The 26,622-nt window shown below is 48.0% G+C and overlaps 1 protein-coding gene and 1 long non-coding RNA gene across 5 annotated transcripts; one reads left to right on the forward strand and one right to left on the reverse strand.

The window, feature by feature from the left end:
* On the forward strand, positions 1 to 26,203 carry LOC114118263 (uncharacterized). 3 transcript variants are annotated; one of them, XR_009596647.1, is made up of 4 exons: positions 1 to 42; positions 19,526 to 23,156; positions 23,691 to 23,743; positions 25,058 to 26,203. It is a non-coding gene; the product is annotated as an uncharacterized LOC114118263 (long non-coding RNA). The 3 variants fall into 3 exon arrangements; XR_009596645.1 differs by lacking the exon at positions 1 to 42 and having other exon boundaries at positions 18,224 to 23,156; XR_009596644.1 differs by lacking the exon at positions 1 to 42 and having other exon boundaries at positions 21,375 to 21,708; positions 21,947 to 23,743.
* On the reverse strand, positions 812 to 11,980 carry CCKBR (cholecystokinin B receptor). 2 transcript variants are annotated; one of them, XM_012095888.4, is made up of 5 exons: positions 11,737 to 11,980; positions 3,193 to 3,444; positions 2,790 to 3,039; positions 2,335 to 2,507; positions 812 to 2,226 (listed from the first exon to the last, which is right to left on the reverse strand). In XM_012095888.4, the coding sequence occupies exons 1-5, from the start codon at positions 11,885 to 11,887 to the stop codon at positions 1,688 to 1,690; spliced, it is 1,365 nt and encodes a 454-aa protein (XP_011951278.2). In that variant the 5' UTR covers positions 11,888 to 11,980; the 3' UTR covers positions 812 to 1,687. The 2 variants fall into 2 exon arrangements, with proteins under 2 accessions (XP_011951278.2, XP_060255960.1); XM_060399977.1 differs by lacking the exon at positions 3,193 to 3,444.
* Positions 26,204 to 26,622: the final 419 nt, after the last annotated feature.

Raw genomic sequence — 26,622 nt, forward strand, 5'->3', positions numbered from 1 at the left:
GAGAGCCCTGCAGAGAGGATGGATAGGAGCAGCTCAGAACTGGTAAACAGACCACTCTCCTTTCTCACTGCCCTTCACTTCATCCAGTGTTTGCTCAATGTCGTTAGTGGGTGGATTTTAGAGGTATTATTGGCTGTGAAGCTAATGGAGCTTACATCTCAGGAATCCTCTCTTGCAGCGATCTCTTCCAAGGCCCTGGTCAGTGTCCTAGCAATTTTGTAGCTGTAATTTTGTATTTTTTTTTTTTCCTTAAAAAAGGGACACCCAATTTTATAAGCTCCAGGCTCACAAAGTTTGGATCGACACCAGAGGGTCTGGCTTCTCTTCCACCTCCAGCTCAGTGTCTACTTCAATAAGATTATTTCTGTCTTGCTTTAATTTCTTGTATGATCTTGAGCCGCTTTCTTTCTTGTGCTGGGTCGCAGTTTCTCTACCTGTTACAAGATGAAGTGTCAAGGAGCCCTCTCCTAGCATACCACACCTGTCTATTTCTGTGTTCCCTCGGTGAGATCATCTGTTCTTCCTGGTTTGTCACTGTATGTGTGGAGGGGTGATTTGCTGTCTCTGCCTCTCTCTCGGGCTGAATCAGTCTTAGAGTCAACAGGGAGACTGATTTCCGGGACTTTCATTCAGGTTCAGCCCCCTACCTCCTTTCCCACCGCACTTCTCCTTGTTGCTGGCCAGTAAAAGGTGCTTCCACAGGTAACAGTGCATTAAAAGGCCCAACTCTTTAATTCTGTATATCTATTATGTTCTGACCCCATATTATTACAAATACACAGTGAATAAACTGACCCTTAACATATGGTGCTTCCTTTTTTCATTAAAATTTTAATAAGCATCTATTAATACAGTACCCTAACAAGGGGACCACTTTAGAACAATGTGCTTAGGAATGATGGTGCGTCATGCATATCCCACCCCATCCTCATTCCCAGCTTCATGACTGTGGTGTGAGGTGGGTCCAGGTTGACCACTTAGAGGGAATTCACACAGCCTCATCTAGACTTAGGCCATGGGCTTTTTGGCAGGGGGTCATGCACAGGAGTGAGCAGCAGGGGGAGGGACCTGACAGAGAAGTCTCCCAAATCCCATGCCCCCTCACGTGCCCCAGAAAAGTCCAAAAAGGAAATTGAGGGGGAAACCAAGTCATTTATTATTTCTTGAAAAAGTCGGGTGAGGGATTATTTAACTGGAAAGGAATGAAGGGACTTCTTAGTGCAAAACAGCTCGTTGGTCCGGGGAGTGTGAGATTAGGCAGGTTGGTGTTTGCAGCACTGATTGGGGAAGGGCACTGTGAGGTCAAACTATGGGCACAGTGGAGCATCTCAGGAGTCATTTCTGTGCCAGGCTCCAGAGCCCTGAAAGATTCAATGCCCCTGCTGTACGTGTGAGAGGCAGGTCAGCCCCTGTCGGTTTCCACAGTGTGGAGACAGTCCATGGCTAGGGACGCTGGGTCTGTCCAAGGTCAGTGCCCTGGCTCTGTGTGCCAGGCTCAGTCCCTCACTGAGTGCCTCCTTTTCTGTGTGAGGGTCTGGTTTGTTTTCTTAGTGTCAGGTAAGCCACCCTCTCCTGGCCATTGGGGTTAGTCAGTCTCTCGTGTCAGCTGCGTCTCTTGTGTGTTTGGACGGGGCTGAGCTGGTAGGAATCCGTCTGTCCTGCCTCAGCCCCGCTCCCGCTCCACCCCTCAGCCAGGCCCCAGCGTGCTGATGGTGGTATAGCTCAGCCTGGACAGTGAGGCGATGGACGGGGTGGGAGGGTCCTCGTCCGGCAGAGGTCTGGGGCGAGCCCGCGGAGGCCGAGGACAGCAGCGGGTGCAGGTGTCAAGGCAGGCCTGGCGAAAGCGACGGTGCATGAAGCAGTAGACCAGGGGGTTGACACAGGCAGAGGCGTAGCTTAGCAAGTGGATGAAGGAGATGGGCGCACCCGAGAGTGCACGATGTGCGCCGGGGCCATCGAAGGCGCGCCACGTGTTGGCGCTGTACACCGGCAACCAACACAGGAAAAAAAGCACAACGATCACCAGTAACATCCGCACCACGCGCTTCTTAGCCAGCAGCTTGGCCTGGGCAGGCCGGGTGCCGGATCCTGGGCCAGGTGTGGGCGCGGTCAGGGCAGACATCTCCAGTGCAGGCCGGGAGCGCGGAAGCTGCACATAACAGCCGTCGCCGTCCTCACCCGCCAGTCGGGTCTCAGACCGGCAACGTCCGTTCGCCTGGGCAGGACCTGAGCACAAACCGTGGGCTGAATCCCCCAAATCGCACACATTTCCGCCCCACCCACTTTATGTCCCGCCCCTTCCCAAAGTCCCGCCCCCTCCTGGATTTCACACACCTTGTCCGGTGCCACCGGGCAGCCCTCCCTGACTTCCGACCCGGCTCTGGCTCTCGCTGTCACTGTCACCGTCAAAGCGAAGCCCTAAGTAGAGCTCACGGGAGATAAGCCCGTAGGCCACCGCCATAACCACCCCAGGCACGAAAAACAAGAGCAGGAGCAGCAGTACCGACCTGGAGACAGAGCGCAGACCAGTCAGTGGGTCCCTGTCCAGCTATAATCACTGATGGAGGAAGACTGAAGAACTGTGTTTCTAGGGCTGGTGACCACGTCCCAGAGGTAGAAGTAGGATTAGGGGTACAGCTGGGAAGGGCTAGAGAACTGGGGAGGAGCCCCGAATGGGGATCTCAGGGCGGTGGGTCGTGATAATTGTTGGAGCAAGATTCTGGGTAATGCTTGTGAGTGATGGAGATAAGAAAAGGGAATTCTCAGGAATGGGTAATAGGCACCCTCACCAGGTTTGGCGGACCCGCGCACTGGGCCACCGGTGCATGCATTGCAAGACACGAGGCCCTGCTGGCTGCACGGCAGTGTACACTGGATAGGGCACCATGAGCAGTCCGGACAGCATCCACGTGGCTACGATTACACGAGCCGCGTGGGAGCGCGTCTGCCACACGCGCGCCTGCAGTGGTCGGCAGATGGCGCTGTACCGCTCCAGGGCGATGGCCACGAGGCTTAGCGTGGACACGCTCACAGACACCCCTAGGAGGGAAGAGGAAAGGGTTACCTAGGAAACTTGCGCTACACACTCCCCAGTGTGACTTCCACACTCCAGGTGAAGACAGACCCCTCTACATGCGGCAAGGACTTTAGAAGAGGAGAGGGCCAAGGGAGGCAGGGCGATTGTTTACCTACCCATGAAGTAGGAAACCGCCTTGCAGACGACTGTGCCGAAGATAAATGTGCCCATGAGATTGGGCAGGAGGGTGAAGGGCATGCAAGCCACAGCCAGCAGGAGGTCGCTGACTGCCAGTGAGAGCAGAAAGGCATTGGTGACGGTCCTCAGACGGCGGCTCAGCCCCAGGACCACGATGATGAGCACATTTCCTCCAACACTCATCAGAAAGATCACAGCGTAGAGGGTGACCCTAATGGCCAGCTCCAATTCTGGGTAGGAAAGAGGTGAGGTGGCAGGAGGGGGTCTGGCCCCCGCTCAGCTGGGCTATCCAGTCTCACTTATTCCCAACTCTTCAAGCCCCACTACCCAGCCAGATCCCCTGCTTCTCAAATCCTCCCCCTCCCCCACTGGCCCAGGATCCACTCAGTAAATGGTGAACTTGAATCTGTTACCCTTTTAACCTCTGCTGCTGCTGCTAAGTCGCTTCAGTCGTGTCTGACTCTGTGCGACCCCATAGACCGCAGCCCACCAGGCTCCACCGTCCCTGGGATTCTCCAGGCAAGAATACTGGAGTGGGTTGCCACTTCATTCTCCAATGCATGAAAGTGAAAAGTGAAAGTGAAGTCGCTCAGTCGTGTCTGACTCTTCGAGACCCCATGGAATGCAGCCTACCAGGCTCCTCTGTTCATGGGATTTTCCAGGCAAGAGTACTGGAGTGGGGTGCCATTGCCTTCTCCGTTTAACCTCTAGAAGCCTAGTTAAAGTGGCCTAACTCTACCCTTCCTTAAGAAACCCTGTCTGTTCTCAAGGTTTGCTCCAAATCCTTCCTTCTCTTTGCAGCCAAACTTTTTGTAGAGATTATTTGCATCTTTTCATCCACTCCTCAATCTATTACGATTCAGTGACCTCTTCCCCATTACTGTTCATAAGTGTTCATTACACTTCTTTTCATGATTACTAAGCTTTAACTACCAAATCCAAAGGTCCTTTCTCAGCCTATTCTACTTGATGGCCTCCTGGTAGCATTCAACCCTGTTGACTGCTATCTTTTGAGACACAGGTCTGATCATGTCTTTATTGTCTTAAAAAGCAACAATAATCACTAAATAAACAAGCAAAAAGACCCTTTACCTACTCTCAACTGTCTTCATCTTGTCATCAAGATTCTCCCAGAACTGGCCTTTTCTTCCTCTCACCTCATCCCTGCAATGCACTCATTTAAGCCACCAGATGACTCAGTTTCTGGGAGGCATCAGGTGCACTCATGACTCTCCTTTGCTCACATTGGTTTATCAGCCTAAACTGCTCTTTCACTGCGCCCCTACCACTATTAATACCCTCCTCCCCCCACTGAAAGTGAAAGTGAAGTCGCTCAGTCGTGTCTGACTTTTTGGGACCCCATGGACTGTAGCCTACCAGGCTCCTCCGTCCATGGGATTTTCCAGGCAAGAATACTGGAGTGGGTTGCCATTTCCTTCTCCAGGGGATCTTCCCCACCCAGGGATTGAAACCGGGTCTCCCGCATTATAGGCAGGTGCTTTACTGTCTGAGCCACCAGGGAAGGACTCTCAATAATAAACTTGTTTTCTGTTATCTAGTGAACTCCTACTTACTATTGTCTTTCAAGACTCGGACTGACTGCTCCCTCCTCTATAAGGCCTCTCTGGGCACCTTATTTGGAGCTAATCTCCCCTTCTTCTGACCCATGCATGTTCCCTACACACCTGTTAGAACGGCCTTTACTTTCTGCCTTGTATTTTAATTATCTATAAACATTCCCTCTCACTCCACAAGCATTTCAGAGGATTATCTTTATACTAGGCACTGGGGACAAAGAGATGAACATGACAAATGCTCTGAGAGCTCTCATCTGAGAGCTCACATTCTAGAAGTCTAGAGGGAAACTCAGACGTATAAATAGATATCTGTCACACAGTGTGATAAGAAGTGAGGTTGAAGAATGACAGAATGCTCTGGGAGCTCACAGGAAGGACACGTAGCACTGCTGGGCAGGACAAAGGGCTGACCCCGTTCACTTGTGTCATTGCCTGTTGGGGGGAACGGTTCATCACTGAGCTGCCATATCACAACCAAGACAAAACTGAATTGAATTAAACTGGACCCAGTCACCTGTGCCCATGGCCTCAGTGTGAGGGAGACTGGAGGTTGGAAGGAAAGAGGGCAGGGACAGAGCCTACCAGGTTGGGGGAGGGAAGGGCCCAGAGCTGCATCACTCTCCATAGCCCTGTACATTGGCTGACTTTCGCCTTAATTCCCAAATTAAACTGTTTTTTTCCCCATATCAGTAGTTATGTACTTATCCAGAAGTTGTTGCAGACTTCAAGGAAGTGCTATTTACAAGAAACCTCCTAACTGAAATGTCTGCAATGCAGGAGACACAGGAGATGCGGGTTCGATTCCTGGGTTGGGAAGATTCCCTGGAGAAGGAAATAGCAACGCAGTCCAGTATTCTTGACTGAAAAATCCCATGCTCAGAGGAACCTGGCAGGCTAGAGTCCATGGGGTCGCAAAAAGTCAGACACGACTGAGCGACTAAGCAGTTTATAGTACCCTCACTGAGTCCAGGAATGACAGACATTACTTCCTCAGAGCACACAGCAAGTAAGGAGCCGAATCGGAGCAGAATCTTGTCTCTACATTTCCAAAAGGCTTTGTCTCCTGCTGCTCCCTCACTTCTCTGTCATACTCTACCCTGGCATTTCTTACCCTGTTATTATGGTCATGTTCTGCCTCTGCCACTGGACTATGAGCTCTTGAGGGCAGGGGCAATGCCCATCTTGTTCTTCAGCATGTCCCTAGCATTTGGCATAATGCTTCCTGCACAGGAGGTGTTAACACCTGCTTGCTAATGAATCTTAACTGTATCTCTGTCACTGTCCATATAAATGCATCTGCTCTGTTTCTCCTCATCCATCCTTCATCTCTGTGCTTCTAAAGCTCCAGCATGCACTCTCCTTGCTGCCTCACTGCCTCTGTTTCTTTGGAGACCCATGTTGGAGAATCTTTTAGGTGGTACAGGGGAAGGGGTCAATAACAGGCTGTGATTTGGGATGTGTTACTTTTACTATTATACGCAAACTGTCTATGTCTCATTTAGAAGCTGGGCTCCCTCTCTGCAGGGGAGGCTTATGGAAGGTTTGCTTATGTGTGACAATTTGAGGTGTGTGTGTATATGTGTGTGTATAGGGGGAAATAACATTTGGGAGGGGGGATCTCTGTCAGAGAGGTCCTTGGACCCAAGAATATAGAACAGGTGGTCTACCTTGCATTTTTTTGTGTCTCCTTTCAGTCCACTGCCCCTCTACACCCTTCTCCTCTCCTCTCCTCCCATCCCTTATCTCTCTAGTCCTATCATCTCTCTCACATCCTCCTCTGTCCTCTGGATGTTTCTCTTCAACTAGATTTTTCTTTTTTTTGGCTGCACTGTGGAGCCCCAGCAGTGCCAGCACTGAGTCCTAACCGCTGGACCACCAGGAGCTCCCTTTCTACTAGTTCTTGATTCAATAATCACACCTAAATCTGGATGGCACTCTAAGTTGTGAAAAGCACACTTCTCATTTGTTCATCTGGGGTACAGCCATCAGTGCCTTGACAGTCTACCTGTGGGTGTCATTCTGCTGGGGATGAGTGTGTGCTAAATCGTCAGTCATGTGGGACTCTTTGTGACTCTATGGACTGTAGGCCACCAGGCTCCTCTGTCCATGGGATTCTCCAGGCAAGAACACTGGTGTGGGTTGCCATGCCCTCACCCAGAGGATCTTCCTGACCCAGGGATTGAACCCGAGTCTCTTACGTCTTCTACATTGGCAGGTGGCTTGTTTACCACTGTGCCACGCGAGCAGATCAGAAGTCAGACCAGGGGACTCGGAAGACTGGAACAGTCCAGTTCTGCTTCTGGTGTCTAGAGCATCTGCATTTGTTCCGTCCACATGAGGACAGAGAAGTGTGGGTACAAAAATCCAGATGATTTCACATAAGACAAGAACAGGCTTTTCTAAGAAATAATTCCACAGAACAGTGAAGCTGCTGATGCCTCAGATCCTGCCGTTCACTGGTGTGTTGGGTTTGGTTACCCATCACACGGACATCAAAGTAGTACCCGTGCTTCTGTGGTGAGCATGGATATCATCCAGCTGATTGTGAATGGGAGTGGAGTAAGCCTTGGGAATACTTGAGTATTAGAGATGATATCTGGATGGGTGAGATTAACACATATTTCTGTGTGCAATATCTGGAGAAGGGTAACAGCTATGTGTCTATAAGTAATATCTGATTGAGTGTGGGTTACTTTTAAGTTTAGGTAATATCTGAGGAAGTGTTGTAACATTTGAATAAGCGAGGGTCTACAGATAACACCTTGTTTGTAGGTAACGTCTACAGGAAGCATGGGTTACATTCAGAGGTCTGTGTGTGAATGAGGGAAATATCCAGCTGATGGTGGTCCTAGACGACTGAGCAGAAGTAATATGAAAGTGTATGTGGGCAATATTTAAGTGAGTGTACATATGAAATGCTAACAGATTAGGATGTTAACCTGATTGAGTAAAATAACAGCATCTGAATGACCACAGGTAGTATTTGAGTCTTTGCAGGTATTATCTGAATATGTAACAGTTGTATCCAGGTAACAGATATATAGGTAATATATCTATATATAGGTAGACTTTATAGGTGATACCTGGAGATGGGTTCCTTAAGTAAGCATGAATAGTATTTGATTATATGTGGATAATAAAAAAAATGAAAGCATGTATATTTGATGGATGAGTAACATCGAAATGACAATGGGCAATATTAAAGTAAGTGTGGGTGGCGTCTGTTTTTCTGTGGGTACCTTCTTTTTTTCCCATTCTATTTATTTTGTAAATTGCAGTGTAATTGCTTTACAAGGCTTTGTTGGTTTCTGCTGTACAACAACATGAATTAGCTGTGTGTATAAGCATGTCCTCTCCCCCTGGAGCCTCCTTCCCACCCCTCCTCCTTCCGCCTGTCTAGGTCATCACAGAGCACTGAGCTGAGCTCCCTGGGCTATACCGTAGCCTCCCACTAGCTATCTGTTTTGCAAATGGTAATGCATATATCTCAATGCTATTCTCGCAATTTGTCCCACCCTCTCCTTCCCCTCTGTGTCCACAAGTCCATCCTGTGTGCAGTTTCTGAGTGAACACTGGAAACATTTAAGTGTATGTGGATTATATCAGAATAATGTGCGTAACAGCCACGTTTCTCCTCATAACACTGGGTGAGCCTGGGTGAGATGTGTCTGTAGGGGTAATAGCTGAGTGAGTGTGGCTGACAGTCTCTGACTGTGGGTATCACATGCAGGTGTGTGTGGGCAGCAGCATCTAGATGGCTTGGGCTCTGAATCACTGCACATTCTGCTTGCTCAAGGTCCCTTCCTCTATCAACTAGCCCCTCTGTCTTCTGCACTCAGCCTCCCTCTCTCTAGGCCCATCCCCCACCAACATTTAAAAACTGGTTTTTTCTCTGCAACACGTACACACTCAAAAGACAAGCTATGTGTGCACGTGCATGTACACACACACACACACACACACACTTCCTCAACCTCATGTTATTTCTAGAACTATCCTGTTTTTTCTTTGTCTCCCTCTCTCTCTTCAAAACATATGGAAGTTTTTATCTGCATGCCTTGGTTCACTTCTCATAACCCCTTCTCCATGGCCCAAACTTCAACTGACCGTAGTCAGTAATAACACCGTAACCCTAACCCCACAGCTCCTCCTAAGGTGTCTTTTCCATTGAATCCGAAGGATGTTATTCTGACCTTATCTGACTTATATTGGCAGCATGTGATATTCTGTTTGAAATTTTCCTTTTTTTTTTTTTTCTTCCTTGCCTTCTTGTCTCTCTAATGGTTTCGTCTAGATCTCCTTCATGGACTCCTCTTCTTCTGCTTGGCTTTTAAAACTTGGTCTTCCTCAAGGTCCTATCCCAGGACCTCTTTTTTTTTTTTTTTTTTTAAATCTGACACAATCTTTGTATGATTTAATCTAGTTTCATGGCTTTCATTACCTCCTCTAGACAAACAAAAACCTTTCAAGTCTTCCTTTCCAGCTTGTACCGCCCAGATCCTTGGATTCAACAGCTTACTGGGCAACTCCACCTGGATATTTCACTGGCATTTAAACTCAGTGGGTTCCAAATTGAATGGATAATCTCCTCTTTCAAATGTTTCTGCTTCCTTATTATCCTCAATATACAGCACAACTACCCAGTTGTCTAAGCCAGAAACCTAGATGTCGCCCCTTGACCTCTTCTTCCCTCTCCGTTTCTAATAAATCATTAAGTTCGGTGGGTTTCACTTCCTGAAGTATCTCCCCAATCCATCCAGTTCTCTCCATCTCCACTGCCAGTAGCTCAGCCTAAGCCAGTATCCTGTTTCACCAGGGCCAGCGTAACACAGTAGCCTTCAAAGGGATGCCCCTCTGCCCATCTCTTGTCCTCCAATCCGCCCTCTTTACTACAGAACTAATCCTGGCAGCACGACTTCACCTTCCAGCAGTTCCCATTGACCTTGGGATAAAATCCATACTCCTTAGACAGTTCCACACATTTTTCTGGAGTCTCTCTAGGCTGGCCTTCATCCTGAGTGGTCACCATTCCTCTCTTATGGTACATGTTCCAGGCACTCAGAAACTGATACACTGGACGAAAGTGCCATGGATTTAAACTCTGGGTGTTTATACATACTGTTCCTCTGCTTGAGATGATTTTTGCCTTTTGTGCCCCTTCATCTGGCTGACTTTCCCTCAGGTTTTTTCTTCTTAAATTTTTCATTGGAGGATAATTGTTTCACAGTATTGTGCTGTTTTCTGCCATGAATCAATATGAATCAGCCACATGTATACAATATGCCCCTCCTTCTTGAACTTCCCTCCCATCTCCCACCCCTCCCACTCCTCTAGGTTGTCACAGAGTACTTCCCTCAGCATTTTAATTTCTTTTTCAATTTACCCTTTACCTCCTCAGAAGGTCAAATTTGATTCCCAAGGCTAAGCTAGGCTAGAGGTGCTCCTCATCTATGTTCCCACATCCCTCTCAAGGCACGTCCCTCGTTGTCTGGCAAATCCCTGCTTACTTGTCTGTCTCTCCGACTGAACTGTGAGCTCCTTGAAATAAGAACCGTGTCAGTTTTGTTTTACTCCTGTCCCTAGTGTCTAGCACAATCTCTGATTCAATAAATATTTGTTGAGTGAAAGTATCCAAGTGTAAGAATGAGAGAGTGTATAACAGTGAGCTGAGAAAGCCTTTGATATTTTATGGAGGTAAATAAATCCTTCAATTACAATTTATTCCCACTTTCCCTTCTAGAGCTTGGAATAATTTCCTTCTGCTTAATGCTGTTCCCTCTCCTGGAATCCCACTTATTACTTTTCTGCCTCCTGAACTCCAGCTTCAAGGTTCCCTCTGTGAAGTTTTCAGATCTCATCTCCTTTGGGTGCCCACAATTTGGTCCCTCTTATGGGAATTCTAAATGCTGACTGTGGTTTCTCCCATTGGTTTTTGTCTCTTTCCTGCATTGAAGATGAGAGTCCAGACTGGCTCTAGTTTAGTCCTGTGTGTCTGGCACCTAGCCTAGGGACTATAGTAGCAGCTGTCTAGTAACCACTTAAGGAAAGAAAAGGTATGGGAAGGGGAAATATGACTGGAGCTGGGTCATCAAGAAAATGTAGATGTGGAGTGAAGGGAGGAGTGAAAGTCATTTCAGGGACTGGGTGAGTGACAGCAGCCTGCGGGTGGGAGGGAAAGGTGGCCCAAGGGGCGGGATGATGAATGGGGCAGCCAGGCTCTAGAAGGGTGAAACCTAAGGAAAGGCAGGTTGGAGAGGGGGCTTGGAAGGGACCTAGAGACATTACTTGGAGACACCAAAAGAGAGAGGGTATAGAGCCTTGAGAACTCCAGCTTGGGAGGCAAGGAGATTTGAGGAAGAGGGCAAAGGAGATCAGCCCCCAACCCAACATCCAGCCTAATTCAGGTTAGGGGATCTCTTGGGGAAGGCAAGGAGTTGGGGCGGGCAACACAGGAGACTGTAATTGTTTGTAACTGACTGTAACTTCCCATTCAGGTCTTCCAGACCGCCTCTGCCAGCAGCCAGCCCCCTTCATCCCCCCAGTCTTGCCTTTCTTCCTTCCTTTCCTTTCCCATTGAGGCTGCCTGAACTGACTGCAAGAGGAAAGGAGACTTGGAAGGGATTGGCCAGAGGAGGTCCTTGCCTTTCCACTGTCTCTGTCTAGCAGTGGGCTGTGTGTTGGTGAAGGTGATGCGTTTTGGGGGTGACCAAGAGCTCTGGGGGTGGCGAGGGGACCAGGGTGTGAGGGGACTGTGACCAGGTAGTGTGAAGCTGTGATGGAGTTCTATGAGCTGTGGAGGACAGATGTGTCAGGGGAGCTGTCTGGGGACGGAGGGAGTACTATGAAGGGATGGTGTGGGCGTTTGAGGAGGCTATGGGGGCCTCCGTGAGTGTTGTGGGGTGCAGTGAGAAGGAGCTCGCGGAGGGGGCTTAGGGAGGCACCCACCTCGTGTCCCGGCTCCGCGGATGCGTGGGGGCTCACAGCTGAGGTTGCCGGTGCCGCTGCCGTTGAGGAGGGGGCCCCCCGGGCGGCACAGGGAAGCTCCCGGCCCGGGTCCGGATCCCAGCACGCTCCGGTTTGGCTTCAGCAGCTCCATGGCCACGGCTCAGCCGCCGCCTCCCAGCGCTCGCCCGGGCGAGCTCCCGCTGCGGCTCCACCTGCTCCCGCCGCGATTCCGGCTGAGGCTCGCGCCCCGCCTGGTTCCCGCCCCCAACCTTGGCCCCTGTCCCTCCGCTCCTCCTCTGCGCGCCCCGCCTCTGCTCGCCTCCCTCCCAAGCTCGGGACCGCCTCTGTCCAGCCAGGTGACTCTCCGTCCCGCTCTCCTGCTCCTGACTTACCCGCGCCCCTCCGCCCCTCGCCCGGGGGCTGTCCTGCCTCCCGCCCAGGGGGCCTGTCCGCACCCCACCCCTCAGATTTCTCCCTTTTTCTCTTAGAGATTTCCTTCCCGCCCAGTCCCCTTCACCAGCGTCCCGGTTCCAGGGAATTCTCAGGAGCGTGTGTATCTGTGTGTGTGGGCGAGGTTTGGGGAGAGGTTAGTAGTGGATGGAGAGGTTGCGAGGAGGGAGGCTGGGTAAGAAGGCCGCGTTAAGGGGACAGGGTAGGGCGCGGCTGCCGCGGGGTTTAGCATCTTTTCCTGGTGGGTCGGGGAACCAGGAGGTGGCCACCGAGACGCGGGGATCACTGGCTGCGGCGCAGACGCCTTAGCCCGCGGGAAGCGCCACGGTACCCTACTATGCCGCAGTGGCCGCAGTGACCGCGACACCATCGCTGGTCGTTCCCTGCAGCTCTTCGCCTCGGGGCAGGGGCAGCCCCTGCTTCTGTTCGCCGCACCCTCACCTCCTACATCAGGCCCAACACACAGGCTTCCACGCAAAGCGCCCAAGGAACCCTCCCCAGCGGGCAACGATGGGAATGGGGCAGCATTCCCGCCCCGCTGGGGAAAAGGGCTGCCTGGAGGAAGAGTGACTTGGGGATCGAGGGGCGCCCGGGGTAGCGGCGAGAACTCCCCGGGATAAACAGGAGTGAGGTGGGGTGAAGGTGGGGTATGGTTCGGTTCCCAGCCCAGCGCAGGCTTAACCCAGGAGGAGGCGGCGGGCTTTCTCTGTGGTCTCCAGGCAGCGCCCACCCTCACCCGACGCACTGAAGCTCCCTGTTTGTTCTCGGCGCAGGTGTAGCAGCCGGCGTAGGGCGTCAGGTTCCCACGGTGGGGCGGGGGGGGGGGGGGCTTGGGGGCTGGAACGGGAGCGCTCGGGTGCACTGGGAACGCAACTGAAGGGGCATGCGCAGGACGGCTCTGGGCCCAGCCGCTTGGGCAGGACTTGCCCCCACTAATGTTCTCCCCCTGCTCCATGTCATTCTTCTCCATTCCAAAGAAACTTCGGCCAACTGGGAATTTCATTCTCCGGCCTGACAGCAGTAGCTGTCAGAGGTGGGAGTTACCCAGTCAAAGAGAACATTAGACTGAGGGCGAGGTCTGAGTTTATGGGGAATTCAGAGACTTATCCAGTCAGTCTTTTGAAGAGGACCTAATCCAGCTAGCACTGAGTTTATAGAGGCTAAAGATATTGAAAGAGGATTTAAGCCTGAGGTCAGTGGGAATGTCGTCAACCCAACCCCCCTTCTCCTGGCACTGCCTGCCTCCCCCACCATAGCAGCCCGATTTGCTGTTTGTTCAGCTCCAGCACAGGTGAGGGCTCAGATAACCTGCTGAACTTTTCCCATATTGGATGAAGGTAGGGGGTGGGGGCAGGGAAACAAAGGTAATGTAGGGGGGAGGGGAGTGGAAATAGGAGAAATAGACTGGCATTCACTTATTCAGCAGTGTGCCAGGTATAGGGCTGTATACTAGCTGTCCAATACAGTCTGTGCCAGTTTCCCAAGCTAGTAGGGGAAAACGACAGGTAAACCTGTGATGACAACATATGGTCATAAGTACATCCATCAAGATGCACAGATCAGAAATTTACAGATCATCTTGAATGCCTTACTCCCTTATGCTCCTGCACCCCTATGGTGAAGGTTGTGATGAAAAGCCCAGATTTCTGCTCAAAAAAAAAAAGAAGGATTTAGTCTCCCTTTTCACTGGAAGATAGCCCTCAACTGTAGGTCCCTTCAAGAGTTGCCTGAGCTGAAGAAAGCTAGCTCATTCAAGGTCAGGTTCCCTTTCTGAGGCATCCTACAGTCAATGACTGATCAGCACAAAGATATAAAGATCCACTTCCCTCATTCCAATAGAGGGCAACTTTTAAATATGCTCCCAGCTCCTCGTTGACTGAGTTGACTGGGTTGACTGAGGTCTTTGTTGGGCTGCTCAGCTTCTCCCTTTCCCTGATCCCACGTTCATCCTCTTTCTTACACAGGTGTTGACTCCGAGAGCACTCCTTAGTAAACATCGTCCACAGTAATCTCTGTCTTATAGCCTGCTTCCTGGGGGAACATAACAGCTTCTCTCCCATGTTCAATGAATCACAGAGTGCTGTTGATTTTAGCTACTGAGTGTTCCTTGAATCATTATGCTGTATCTCCACTCATTGCCCATTGTTGCTTGTACTACTCTCCCAGCTTCCTAAGTTGTCCACATTTTAATGGATGCCTGTTTATATCCACCCTCCACCTTTAACCAGAGTGCTATGTTTGGAATACAAATCTGATTATGCCATTCTTTGGACTTCTGCTCTGGGAATAGAGAAAGCATTTAATAGAGTCTATGAAGTCTTGGACTGCAAGGAGATCCAACCAGCCAGTCCTAAAAGAAATCAGTTCTCAATATTCATTGGAATGTCTGATGCTGAAGCTGAAACTCCAATACTTTGGCCACCTGCTGCGAAGAAGTGAATTGTTTGAAAAGACCTTGATGCTGGGAAAGATTGAAGGCGGGAGGAAAAGGGGATGACAGAGGATGAGATGGTTGGATGACATCACCGACTCGATGGACATGAGATTGGATAAGTTCCCTTACATGAGATTGAGTAAGGGAGTTGGTGATGGACAGGGAAGCCTGGCGTGCTGCAGTCCATGGGACTGCAAAGAACTGGACACTACTGAGTGAACTGAACTGAACTGATGAAGTCTGCATGGCCTGACTACTACTGACCTCTCTAACTACCTTGTTTCAAATCACTGTGGTTCTTGTTCTCTCCACTGAAGTCACTGGCCTTCTCTTAGTTCAGTTTTCAGATATATGTCTTTTAGTTACATGTCCTTTGCACATTCTCTCTGGAAGATTTCCTTCCTTACCCAATTAACTTCTACTCATCCTTCTGATCTCAGCTCAGGATCTCAGCATTTCTCAGGGGTGTTTCTCCCTGCTTTCCTTCTTGGGTGGGCAGAATTGCAAGGTGATTCCTAATGACTGTCCCTCTTGTATGATCGCCTTCCCTTGGGTGTGGGTGGACCTTGTGAATGTGACAAGACATTACTCCTAAGATTATGGTACATGGGCAAAAGGGATTTTTGTGAATATAATTATAACAATGCTAATCAGTTGACCTTATGATAGATTATCCAGTTTGTCCTTATCATATGAATCCCTTCAAAAGCCACAAGTTTTCTCTGGTTGGCAGCAGAAGAGGAAGTCAAAGAGATGTGAAGAACAGATTTGATAGAGGGTAGCTGGGTTGAAAATGGAGGGGGCAATGAGGCAAGAAATGGGGGTGGCTGTAGTTAGCTTGAGGATGGAGGAGGGCATACAAGTGCCTGAGAATGGCCTCTAGTTGAGAGCCATCTCTGGCTGACAGCCAGCAAGAAAATAGTGGCCACAGTCCTACAACCACAGAAATTGGATCCTGCTAATGACAAGAATGAACCTGAAAGCAGCCCCCAGAGTCTCCAGAAGAGAATTGAGTCTGACTGACACTCTGAGTTCTGCCTGGTGATAACCACTCTGAGCAAAGAACCCAGCTTTACTGTCTGTGAGCTAATGAATGGATGTTTTTAAGCTACCAATTTCATGATAATTTGTTACTGTAGCCCTAGAAAGTAACACACCTCTCATCTCAGGAGATAGCAAATGCAGACTCTTGCAAGCCATGCAAGGAAGGAGTGAGGGCACTGGAAATTTGTTAAGATTTAGAAAACCTTGGAAAGATTGCAGTAGCAACTGGTGTGGAGAGCAACTTTAGGAGTGGGATCAGGTGGGGATCCATGACAGTAATTCAGGGAAGAATCGACAGTGGTTTGAACTAAAGTCATGGAAGTAGTGGAGAAGATGGCTCTGAGAGATACTTAGAAGGAAGAGGGACAGAATTTACTTATTTATTAAATGTTTATTTATTTGGCTGCATCCTTGCGTCTTTGTGGCATCAGGCGGGATCTTTCGCTGTGGCACAGGGGCTCTCCAGCAGTGGCGCACCGGCTCAGTGCGGCTGTGGCACGCAGGCTCAGTGGCTGCTGTGTGCCTGCTTAGTGGTCTCTGGACATGTACAATTTCAGTTCCCTGATCAGGGATCGAACCCGTGTCTCCTGCCTTGCAAGGCTGATTGAGAGACAGAATTTAGAGGCCATTTGTTTGTGGAAAGTGACAGAGAAGGATGAAATTTAAAATGAATAATATTTCTGGTGAAACTTTGATAATCACCGACTGTTCCAAGCGTATTGTCTTTAATCCTCACAAAAAACTACAAATTTGAGCACAATATTATTGATTATCATTTTAAATGGAAAAAAAAACCAACAACAACAACAAACTGGCTGAGAAAGAGTTTTAGTAACTTACCCAAAGCCACAAAGCTACTAGGTGAAAAAAAGCCACAATTCCAGGGAGGAACTGGGAAATCAGGGAGTTGGGAAATCAGAATTCAGGTGCTCCTAGTATGCTGCTTCCCAGAATGAGTAAAATTTTTATTGTTTCTCTGGTCACTGTCTTCTCATTTTGCAAATTGTTTTTTCAAATTTTCTTGATTCATAAATTCCCTTATTGCATCTCTAACTCTGGTGAGTGCCTGCACACACCCACACCCACCCACCCACCCACCCATACACCCACACACACACTTTTACTCACAACAAATAACACAGCCCCTGACTTCATAGAGAAAGTAATAGCTATTAGACAGAAGTTCCCACTAGGGAATCTGGTCCACTTTGGACAAGTATAGTTTCAGATGCCTTTTAGACACATAGGTAGGAATTCCAGTGGAAAGCTGAATACATAGGTTGTAGGAATTAATGCAAACCATAGAATTAACGGAAGTATGTTGAATAAGGAGAAATGAGGACCGGATGAGAAGTCTGGAAAAGACCATTATTTGAAGGCTGGATAGAGAAAGATCAACCAGCAAAAGAGCCCAAGAAGGAGCATTTAGAGGGGTGAGGGGAGAACAAGGGGAGAAAGGCATCATAAAAGCAAAAAGAGACACACTGAATGCATTCAAATGCTGCTTCTGGACCAAGATAACGAGGATGAGAAATGTACTCAGAATTCAAGGACCTGGAGAGCCTTGGCCACAGAAAGAGCCATTTTGGTGAGGTCCTAGAGCTTCCCTGATAGCTCAGTTTGTATAGAATCTGCCTGCACTGCAGGAGACCCTGGTTTGATTCCTGGCCTGGGAAGATCCCCTGGAGAAGGGATAGGCTAACCACTCCAATATTCCTGGGCTTCCTTGGTGGCTCAGTTGGTAAAGAATCTGCAATGTGGGAGACCTGGGTTCAATCCCTGGGTTGGGAAGATCCCCTGGAAAAGGCGAAGGTTACACTCTCCAGTATTCTGGCCATGGGGTCACAAAGAGTCAGACATAACTGACCGACTTTCACTTTTCACTAGAGACAAAAGATGGATCCGATGTACTGAACACTGAATGTGATGGAAGAAAGTAGAGCAGGTGACTTTAGACAAGTCTTTTTGAAAATAGTTATTAAGGAAAAGAAAAAGGGTAGTAACTGGAGGGGGTGTGGAATTAAAGATTTTAAAGGTGGAAGAACTATAACTTTTTTAGTGGCAGATCAAATTACTGCAATGTGTATAAAAGACTGAAGGAGAGAGAAAGACAGAGACGGAAACAGGCAGAGAGAAACAGGGACACTAATGCAAGCTTCTTGAGAAAAGGCAGCGAAGTATGGAACCCAGTGTACGTGTGGAGGGTTCTACCTTTCGATGTAAGCAGAGACTCAGTTCGGAGAAGGCAATGGCACCCCACTCCAGTACTCTTGCCTGGAAAATCCCATGGACGGAGGAGCCTGGAAAGCTGTGGTCCATGGGGTCACTGAGGGTCGGATACAACTGAGTGACTTCACTTTCACTTTTCACTTTCATGCATTGGAGAAGGAAATGGCAACCCACTCCAGTATTCTTGCCTGGAGAATCCCAGGGACGGGGGAGCCTGGTGGGCTGCCGTCTATGGGGTCGCACAGAGTCAGACACGACTGAAGTGACTTAGCATAGCAGCAGAGACTCAATTGTAAAAAGCTAGTAGAAAAGAATAATTTTAGAAGAAAGTGTCATGGCAACCAGATTATAAGTATATAGATGAAAATGTCATGGCAACCACATTATAAGTATGTTTCCTAGATTTTTGTACTTAAGTGTGGCTTTATGACTACATTCTGGACAGAGGTTGTGGATGGAAGCCTTAAATACAGCTTCCAGATCAAGTTCTTAAAGGAAAGGAGTGGATTCTCTCTTCCTTGTTGCCCTTTCTTGCAGGTGACTGTGGGTGTGGATACGCCACCTTCAGTCATGCAGTGACTGCTTTATTTAACAGGGCAATTGAGAGAGTGTTCAAAGAAATTGAGGATATGAGAGTTTGCTAATCTTGGAAAAGGAGTTACGGAAGCTGAAACTCCTCTGGGAAGCGTTCCTTAACCCCACACATCTGGATTAGGTGCCTCTTAACCTATGGACTTCAGTAATACCTGTATCTCTCATTCATTATGGCAATTCTCATAATTACATGTCTTTAAAAAATTGATTTATTTTATTTTTGGTTGTGTTGGGTCTTTGTTGCTGCACGCAGGCTTACTCTGGTTGTGGTAAGTGGGGTCTACTCTCTATGGCTTCTCCTGTGGCAGAGAACAGGTTCTAGGGCGAGTGGGCTTCAGTAGTTGGGGCACATGGGCTTTGGAGCGCCACCTCAGTAGTACTGGCACATGGGCCTAATTGCCCCGCTGCCTGTGGGATCTTAGTTCCTGGACCAGGGACCCAACTCATGTCCCCTGCATTGGCAGGCAGCTTCTTAACCACTGGACCACCACAGTAGTCCCACAATTAACATGTCTTGTAATCACCCTTTTGCTTGTCTGTATTCCAAGTGTCTAGCATCTGTCCTTTTCTCCAACAGTTTCTCAAACCACTCCCCACACTACTCTCATTTCTTTTCTATTTTCTTATGCTTAAGGAACCTTGAGTTGCTTATAATTTTGTGGTGCCTTCCATATTGTTCAACACCTATGTACCTTGCTCATTTTCTCCCCTCTAACCAAGTGCAGATGGGTAATGGGAGGTGAAGATCAGGAGTCTGTGGGTGTAAATTGTTTCAAGAAGATGGTTTGTAAAGAGGAAAAAGTCATAGATACTAGTGGGGTTATCTGGTGGTTCAGTGGTAAAGAACCTGCCTGCATTGCAGGAGACCTGCGTTTGATCCCTAGGTTGGAGAGATCCTCTGGAGAAGGAAATGGTTACCCAGTCCAATATTTTTGTCTAGAGAATTTCATGGGCAGAGGAGCCTGGTGGGCTACAGTCTATGGGGTCTCAAAGAGTTGGACATGACTGAGTGACTGATGCTTTCACTTGTTTTCACAGGGGAGGAGGGACATACCATGAGCGGAGGAAGAAGGAGGAGAGATGAAAATGCAACATGAACGGGAGTCAAACCTCATTTCTCAAATCAGGAGATTCCATCTGTGCCAGGGATTAAGCCAGCATTTGGAGAGAACGTGAGATTGCTGAGGGCCAGGAAACAGGGGAACGTTAGATCACAGCAGAAGGAGAACTTCAAAGTCAATATGAGTAGACAGAGGACAGAGACCTGGACCCTTATTTCGGAACAAGTCAGAAAGCTAGATCAAGGAGGCAAGTGCAGGAGGCCCTTAAACAGGGCCAGATTCAGTCCTTAGGGAAGCTGCCTTTCTGACTCAGGTCTTGTCCTGTCACGGTTGTCAGTGTTCTGTTTTTTGGTGCCTGCCCGTGTGTGTGTGTGTGTGTGTGTGTGTGTGCACGCAGGCGTGCGTGTGTGCCTTGCAGGGGATGCTGGTCCACCTTGCTTGACTCTTGTGGCTTAGAACAATTTACCTTTGCCTTGGGGAAGTTTGAGCCACCCACGCTACTGCCCAAGGTGGGCACATGATCCTTCTTTCAATAGTCTATATCACAGTTGAGATAAGAGGGGAATGTTTAAATAAGCAATACATCAGTAAATATGCAAGGGAGAGAATGAAAGAGAAAAGCACATAGTGTCGAATGCACAGCCAAATAACCTGCTTGATAAGGTAGAGCTTATTCCAGGTAGCCTGAAGGTCCACAAAACATCAACACTTTCCCCGGGGAGCCCAGTGTTCATGCATGGTGGTCATGAACACACTCTGCCTCCACAGCCCTGACCCGGACACACGTGCAGCTGGGATGGAGAGCTAGGAAGGAAACCAGCCATTTACTCCTTGGGGAGCCTGCTGGCCCAGTGGCTTAGTCTCTCCCCTGTGACTGTGTGGGTTGCCTCCTCCTCTCACCTTTCAAGGCCTTCTTTTCTCTGCATTTCTGTGATGCGCAGATATGCCTCTCTGCTGAGCTCCTGCCCACACACTCCCTGCCCACACTGAAGGTCCTTCTCTTGGCATGATTAAACAAAGAGGCAATGGAGCTGAGAAGACAGATGGGCAAGAGCCAGAGCATGTAGGGATGTTGGGCAGAGGAAAGAAACCAAGGGAAGGACCAGCCTTCCAGAGCCTGGGGCTTGTGCTGTGGGGAGCAGAGCATACACTGGAGACTGGCTCCCACTGGAAGGTTACATGTGGCTTCAGATGTGGGCTCTCACAGGTAGGCTACAGGGGTCTGGAGACCCCAGGTCAGGGCCTTACTTGAGGGCTAAAAGGGCCATAGGAAGGCTCACCCAGGAGGTTAAACAGAGAGAAGGCTTCTAGGTATACATTTGTGCCTCTGGGGCCCTGTGAGACCTGCTGGTGGAGGGCAAGGCTGAGGACAACAAGCCAAGGTACTGAAAATGGAAAGGCAGTGCCAGACACAGAGAGGGTCCATGCATTCTGGGTGAAAAGCGCAAGAATTTTCAAACTGTGGGTGAGGGTAGTCCTGAATGACCCCAGCTTTTCCATGTGCTGCCCTCAACAGGTTTTCATACCTTGGGCTCTGATTTAGCATAACTTCCTCAGTAATGTCTCTCAGCCGCACCACTGCTGTCTTCGCTAGAAAATTTCAATAAGGTTTTTCTTAAATCAGTCAAGACCCGGATTTTAAGATTCCATTTCTCCTTGGGTAATTCTCCCAGCTGTGCAAGGAAAGCACTCCTGAGGCCTGGGAGGGAGGTGGGAGGAAGCTGGGAGGGAGCTGGGAGGCGAGAGAAAGAAAGTACTTCGCCCTCTGCTGGCCAGATTTAGCATTGCCAGCACAGCCTCTAGGCCTAAGGCCAAGGAGGGGCGCACAACCCATGAGCCCCAGGGCCCTCAAAGGCATATTCTTACCTGCTGCTGCTGCTAAGTCGATTCAGTCGTGGCCGACTCTGTGTGACCCCATAGACGGCAGCCCACCAGGATCCCCTGTCCCTGGGATTCTCCAGGCAAGAACACTGGAGTGGGTTGCCATTTCCTTCTCCAATGCATGAAAGTGAAAAGCGAAAGTGAAGTCACTCAGTCGCGTCTGACTCTTACCGACCCCATGGACTGCAGCCTACTAGGCTCCTCCGTCCATGGGATTTTCCAGGCAAGAGCACCGGAGTGGCTTGCCATTGCCTGCTCCCATTCTTACCTGCTAGAGAGGTAAGAATAATGGTCTTAGCTATTATTCATTATTAAGCAGTTGCTTTCTGTCAGGCGCAGATAGTTTACATTCATAATCTCATTTACATTTTAATTCTCCAAGCATTTCTTTCAATTTTCTTTCAATTTTGTAGGAGGCTGAGTCCCCCAGCTACTAAGTGATATTTCAGAACTGCCATCTGATTCTGATTGGCTATCAGCACATTTTGACCCCAAACTCTTATTTTTGTGCTTTTAGGCCAACCTAATACCTGCACTGACTTGGGCTATGCGCTGACCCAAGTTTCAACCCAGCTTGATCATCTACCTCTGATCCAAGCATCAGTCAAACCCTGGCTTTACCGGCAAGCTGGGATCCACCCACCTGTCCTGCTCTTGGCTCCTAGTGTTTGCACCAGATCTTCCCTGGATTGGATGGCCAGACTCCCTGTGAATCTGATTTCCTCCCAAGCTGGCTACTTTATTTCCATCTGTCTTTGCCATTAGCAGTCAAACCCTGAGCAAGAAAAAGGTAAGGCAGGGTGGGCTGAAGAAATTCCTGTGGGGAAATGTCTAATTGGGAACACTGAGGAGGAATGTACATTTCAAATCTTAGCCAGGTCAAGGAGTTCTGAGGTTAGTGACCCAGTGAGGGAAATGGGTCCTACAAAGGTGGGGATGGAGGTGGGGTGGGAAGAGCTAAGCCAGAAGCAGCTGAGCTCTCAGCAGGAGGGCCCAGTTTTGAAACTCCTGAAGGAATCTGGTGGTGACTCCCTAACTCCTCCCACAGCTGCATGCATGAGGGCAGAGAGCTGGAACTAACAGCTTTTCTCCACAACAGTGGGTGGTCCCTTGTCTAGGTATATAGTCTTGAGATCAAACTTCAGCACACTGGCTTGCTGGTGATTCACAGGCGCTGCTCTGCACCATGACTAGCTCCTTCTCCCCTGGTTACTACCTGGTTACCACCTTTATGGCCTGCAACAGTCATTCTCAAGAAAAGAAGGAGCTTGCCTGGCCTTGGCCTCAAGCTGAGGCAGTTCCATTTCTTAACTCCCTAGAAGAAACAGACAAACCTAGGTTTCATTCCATGTGACTTAGGAGCCCTGTGATACTGGACACATTACCTAATCTCCCAGAGCCTTTGTTTCCTCATTTCAAAATGGGGAAATAATAGCATGTTTCTCATAGTTATAAAGATTAGCTGAGACAATACACTTAGCCAAGGACCTGGCATAAACAGCTTTACAATTTTGTTGCTGTTGCTTAGTCACTAAGTTGTGTCTGACTTTTTGTGACTCGTGGACTGTAGCCTGCCATGCTTCTCCATCCATGGGATTTCCCAGGCAAGAATACTAGAGTGGGTTGCCATTTCCTTCTCCAGAGGATCTTCTTGATCTGGGGATCGAACTTGTGTGTCCTGCAATTCTCCTGCATTACAGGCAGATTCTTTACTGCTGGGTCACTGGGTGAGTCCAGCTTTACAAAATCCTATGTAATTTTTTTAGCTGCTCTGTGGGCTTCAGTTTCCTATTTGGAAAAATTAACATAAAGCAATGTAAGTTTCCTAATATTGCTATAAGAACAAAATGAGATAATTTACACATAACTGTTGCAAATTATTGCATTTTTTCTCAGACAGTCATGTTTGACTCTTTATGACCCTATGGACTGTAACCTGCCAGACTCTGCTGTCCATGAGATTCTCCTGGCAAGAATACTGGAGTGCATTGCCATTTCCTCCTCCAAGGGATCTTCCCCACCCAGGGATCAAACTCGTGTCTCCCAAGTCTCCTGCATTGGCAGGTGGATTCTTCACCACTAGTGTCATAACTATGTATAAAAAATTGGATTTTTCCTTAATTCTCTAAAATAGACAATTGTCATCTAAACGTTTAACCACCTATCTTACTGAAAGGTTTAATCTCCCTGTGTTTTGTGACTTTCTTTCCACTCTCTCGTCCTCCAAATTTAAACATATCTGTGGATTTTATGTTGGACAGAGTATCTGGAGACCAGGAGGCCCTGTTGCAGTCAGCCCATGTTGGTAATGCAGGTATGCATCTCATTCACTCAAGCCTGTGCTCCCTCTAGTGGATGCTGCTTTGAGACTCCAGTACACCCTGGGACAAAGTGATCTTTCTGCAGTTTCCAAAGATTTGATCCTTAGGGTTCCTTCTAAGCCTGGGCTGAAAGTGTGGTCCAGGCTGCTTTCCTTCCCAGAAACCCTGTGATAGGTAGAATTTTGGCACCCATTATCTCTGCCCTCTGGTGTTATTTCTGTGATTATGGCGAAAAGGGACTTTACAGATATAATTAAGGTTAATAACCTGCTGACCTTAATTAAAATATGGAGATTATTTTGGATTATCTGGGTGAGCCTAATCTAATCATGTGAACCGAAAAAGCAGAGGTCTCTCTCAGTCTTATAAGAGAAGCAGGAGTTGGAGAATGAGAAAGACTTAACATGCTTCTAGTGGCTTGAAGATAAAGGGACCATGTGTCAAGGAAACAAAGATCTCAGTTCCACGACCAAAAGACACTGAATTCTTCGAATAACCTGAATGATCTTGGAAGGAGACTCTTCCCACAGACTTCAAGTAACAGCCCAGCCCAACTGACACCTTGATTTTGGTTTTGGGAGGCCCAGTTGAGCCAGAGGACCCAGTTGAGCCACACTGTGCTCAGATTTCAGACTCAGAATTGTGAGATAATTAATGAGTACTGTTTTAAGCTATTAAATTTGTGGCAATATGTTACTTCAGTAAAAGAAAACTAATATAATATTCAAGAATCCCATTTCTTTCCTTAGTCTTAGAGAATCGCCTTCCTCAGAAGTACAGAAGCTTCTGCTTCTTCAGCTCTAAGCCCTCACAGTCGGGCACAATTCACCCTTTAGGTGAATTTTTTGTGAAAACCTTGGAGCCCTGTTTTTTTTTTTTTAAATTATAGTGTATTGTTATAATTGTTCTGCTTTGTTATTTTAAAATTTATTTATTTTTAATTGAAGAATGATTGCTTTACAGAATTTTGTTGGTTTCTGCCAAACATCAAGATGAATCAGTCATAAGTATACATATGTCTCCTCCCTCTTGGGATCCCTGTTTTATAAACAAAAGCCAGGGCAGAGAGTTTCTGAACATTTCTATTTTGACACTGCAATTTGAAAAGCTTTCAGTCTAGGGGATACAAAGCTTTAGGTACTTTTTTATGATGAGAGGAGGGATAAAATGAACAAAACCCAAATGAATACTTCTATGAAGTTTCCTGCCACATAGATAAATGCTTAGCCTAGCAATTGACACACAGTAAATAATACTCTTTGGACTAAAAGATTATTTTTTTTGTTGTTTTGTTGTTGTGATTCCAGGAACTTAAAATTGTGTTCCCTGCTGCCCATCCTGGCTCAACTCTATCCAACTTGTTCCCAAATTGTCAAAATGCTGTTTCCCACACAGGAGGGGTGTTAGACTGCAACTAGAGGACCTCAACATGGTTATTCAAGATGTCTTGTGGTATGGTGGCTCCACCATCTTCCCATCCTGGAAAAGCAGAGACAGCAAGATGCACAGCTGACTCCAGAATTTTGTTCCTGCTTCTAGGATAGGCAAGATGGCCAGTTATCACCCTCCTTGTGCTCAGAATTCTACCGGGTGGCAGAAGCCACCTGTTCTAGGAGAGTCTTCTCTTGGGACAGGTGTGTACATTATAAATGAAAAGCTTATTTTTAGCACCCTGAATCCATCAGAGACCACCAAAGTGGCCTTCATTACCCATTCTAGCTCAACATGACTGGAGGGCAGAGATGGCAGGAAAACCTCTTGAGAAATTGACACATGTTCCTCCAAAATTGGATCTTTGCCTGCTTCAACTCTCATCTCTGTTTGCCAAATAAATATTTAGGTACCTAAAACCTGGCATAGTTTTAGCTCTGAGGACCCAGCAATAACCAAGAGACCCCATGCCAGCCCTATGGTTCTCATAATTTGTAAGGAGGATATCACAAAATAACCACAGGTTTTAGAATGATTGAAAGTGCTGACCCTCATTCTCTCTCCTGACACCTCGGCTCCAGCCTCAGCCTCAGTTTCTGTGGCTATTGGAAGAAATTTCGTTTCAAGTCCTTCGTGTCTGAGCCCCTCCGTGTCACCTGTATCGTGACCAAAGGGTTGGTCAGCATACAGGACACCAGCAACTCTGGGACTGTCTCCATGACAACACATCAGCACATCCTGCCCTCAGAGCCCTGGAGGCCCTACCCTACATTCTTGTACCGCTTATAATGATCATTCTTGATATTCTGTAACTGATGATTCAGCATCCTGCAATCATGAAAAAATTAATGACCCATGTTGTTTACATTTCCCCTGTGGTCTGACTTTTGTGGGTGCTTAAAAGTCATATTACGAACCTTTCAACCACAAAGCCCAAAATTGGGTTTTGCTTCCTACCTAATAGGAGATGTCCTCACCTAAAAACTTGCTACTACTATAGAAATAAAAACTTTTTACCCATATTTTCTTCTTGCTCCTTTCTGCCTCCTGAGCAACCCTGGTGCTTCCCCATGTGGTCCTGTATGGCATAGTGTGCCCTCTTCCTGTTGGGGACTATAAGTAATCAATCTTCTTTCTTTAGTGGCATTGATCTCTGAATATGTCATCACTCAGTCAATGTAATATAAATTTATCAGTTTAATGTTGGTAAATTAAATTCCAAGCACATTTTAAAGTACTGCCTGGCATATCTCACATCGAAAGACTGGCAAGGCCCTGGAGGAGCTAAAATTATGGCAAGGGTGTATATGATTCAGAGATGACATTTGACTCTGCTCCACAGACCCCATAACACCTCTTCTGCCCCAAACCTACAGACCTTATTCTAAGTATGTCAAAGTTTCCCCAGAACTCCCCAAACACTCATCTCCAGTTGTCCCCA

This window comes from Ovis aries, chromosome 15, assembly GCF_016772045.2.
Source record: "Ovis aries strain OAR_USU_Benz2616 breed Rambouillet chromosome 15, ARS-UI_Ramb_v3.0, whole genome shotgun sequence".
NCBI classification, from domain to species: domain Eukaryota; kingdom Metazoa; phylum Chordata; class Mammalia; order Artiodactyla; family Bovidae; genus Ovis; species Ovis aries.

Excerpts from the sequence above, each read along its gene's own strand:
- CCKBR (XM_012095888.4), bottom strand. The coding sequence starts at position 11,887 with ATGGAGCTGCTGAAGCCAAACCGGAGCGTGCTGGGATCCGGACCCGGG. Across the intron at positions 3,445-11,736 it reads CCGCGGAGCCGGGACACGAG|AATTGGAGCTGGCCATTAGG; the intron begins GTGGGTGCCTCC and ends TTTCCTACCCAG. Across the intron at positions 2,508-2,789 it reads GCGCGGGTCCGCCAAACCTG|GTCGGTACTGCTGCTCCTGC; the intron begins GTGAGGGTGCCT and ends CTCTGTCTCCAG.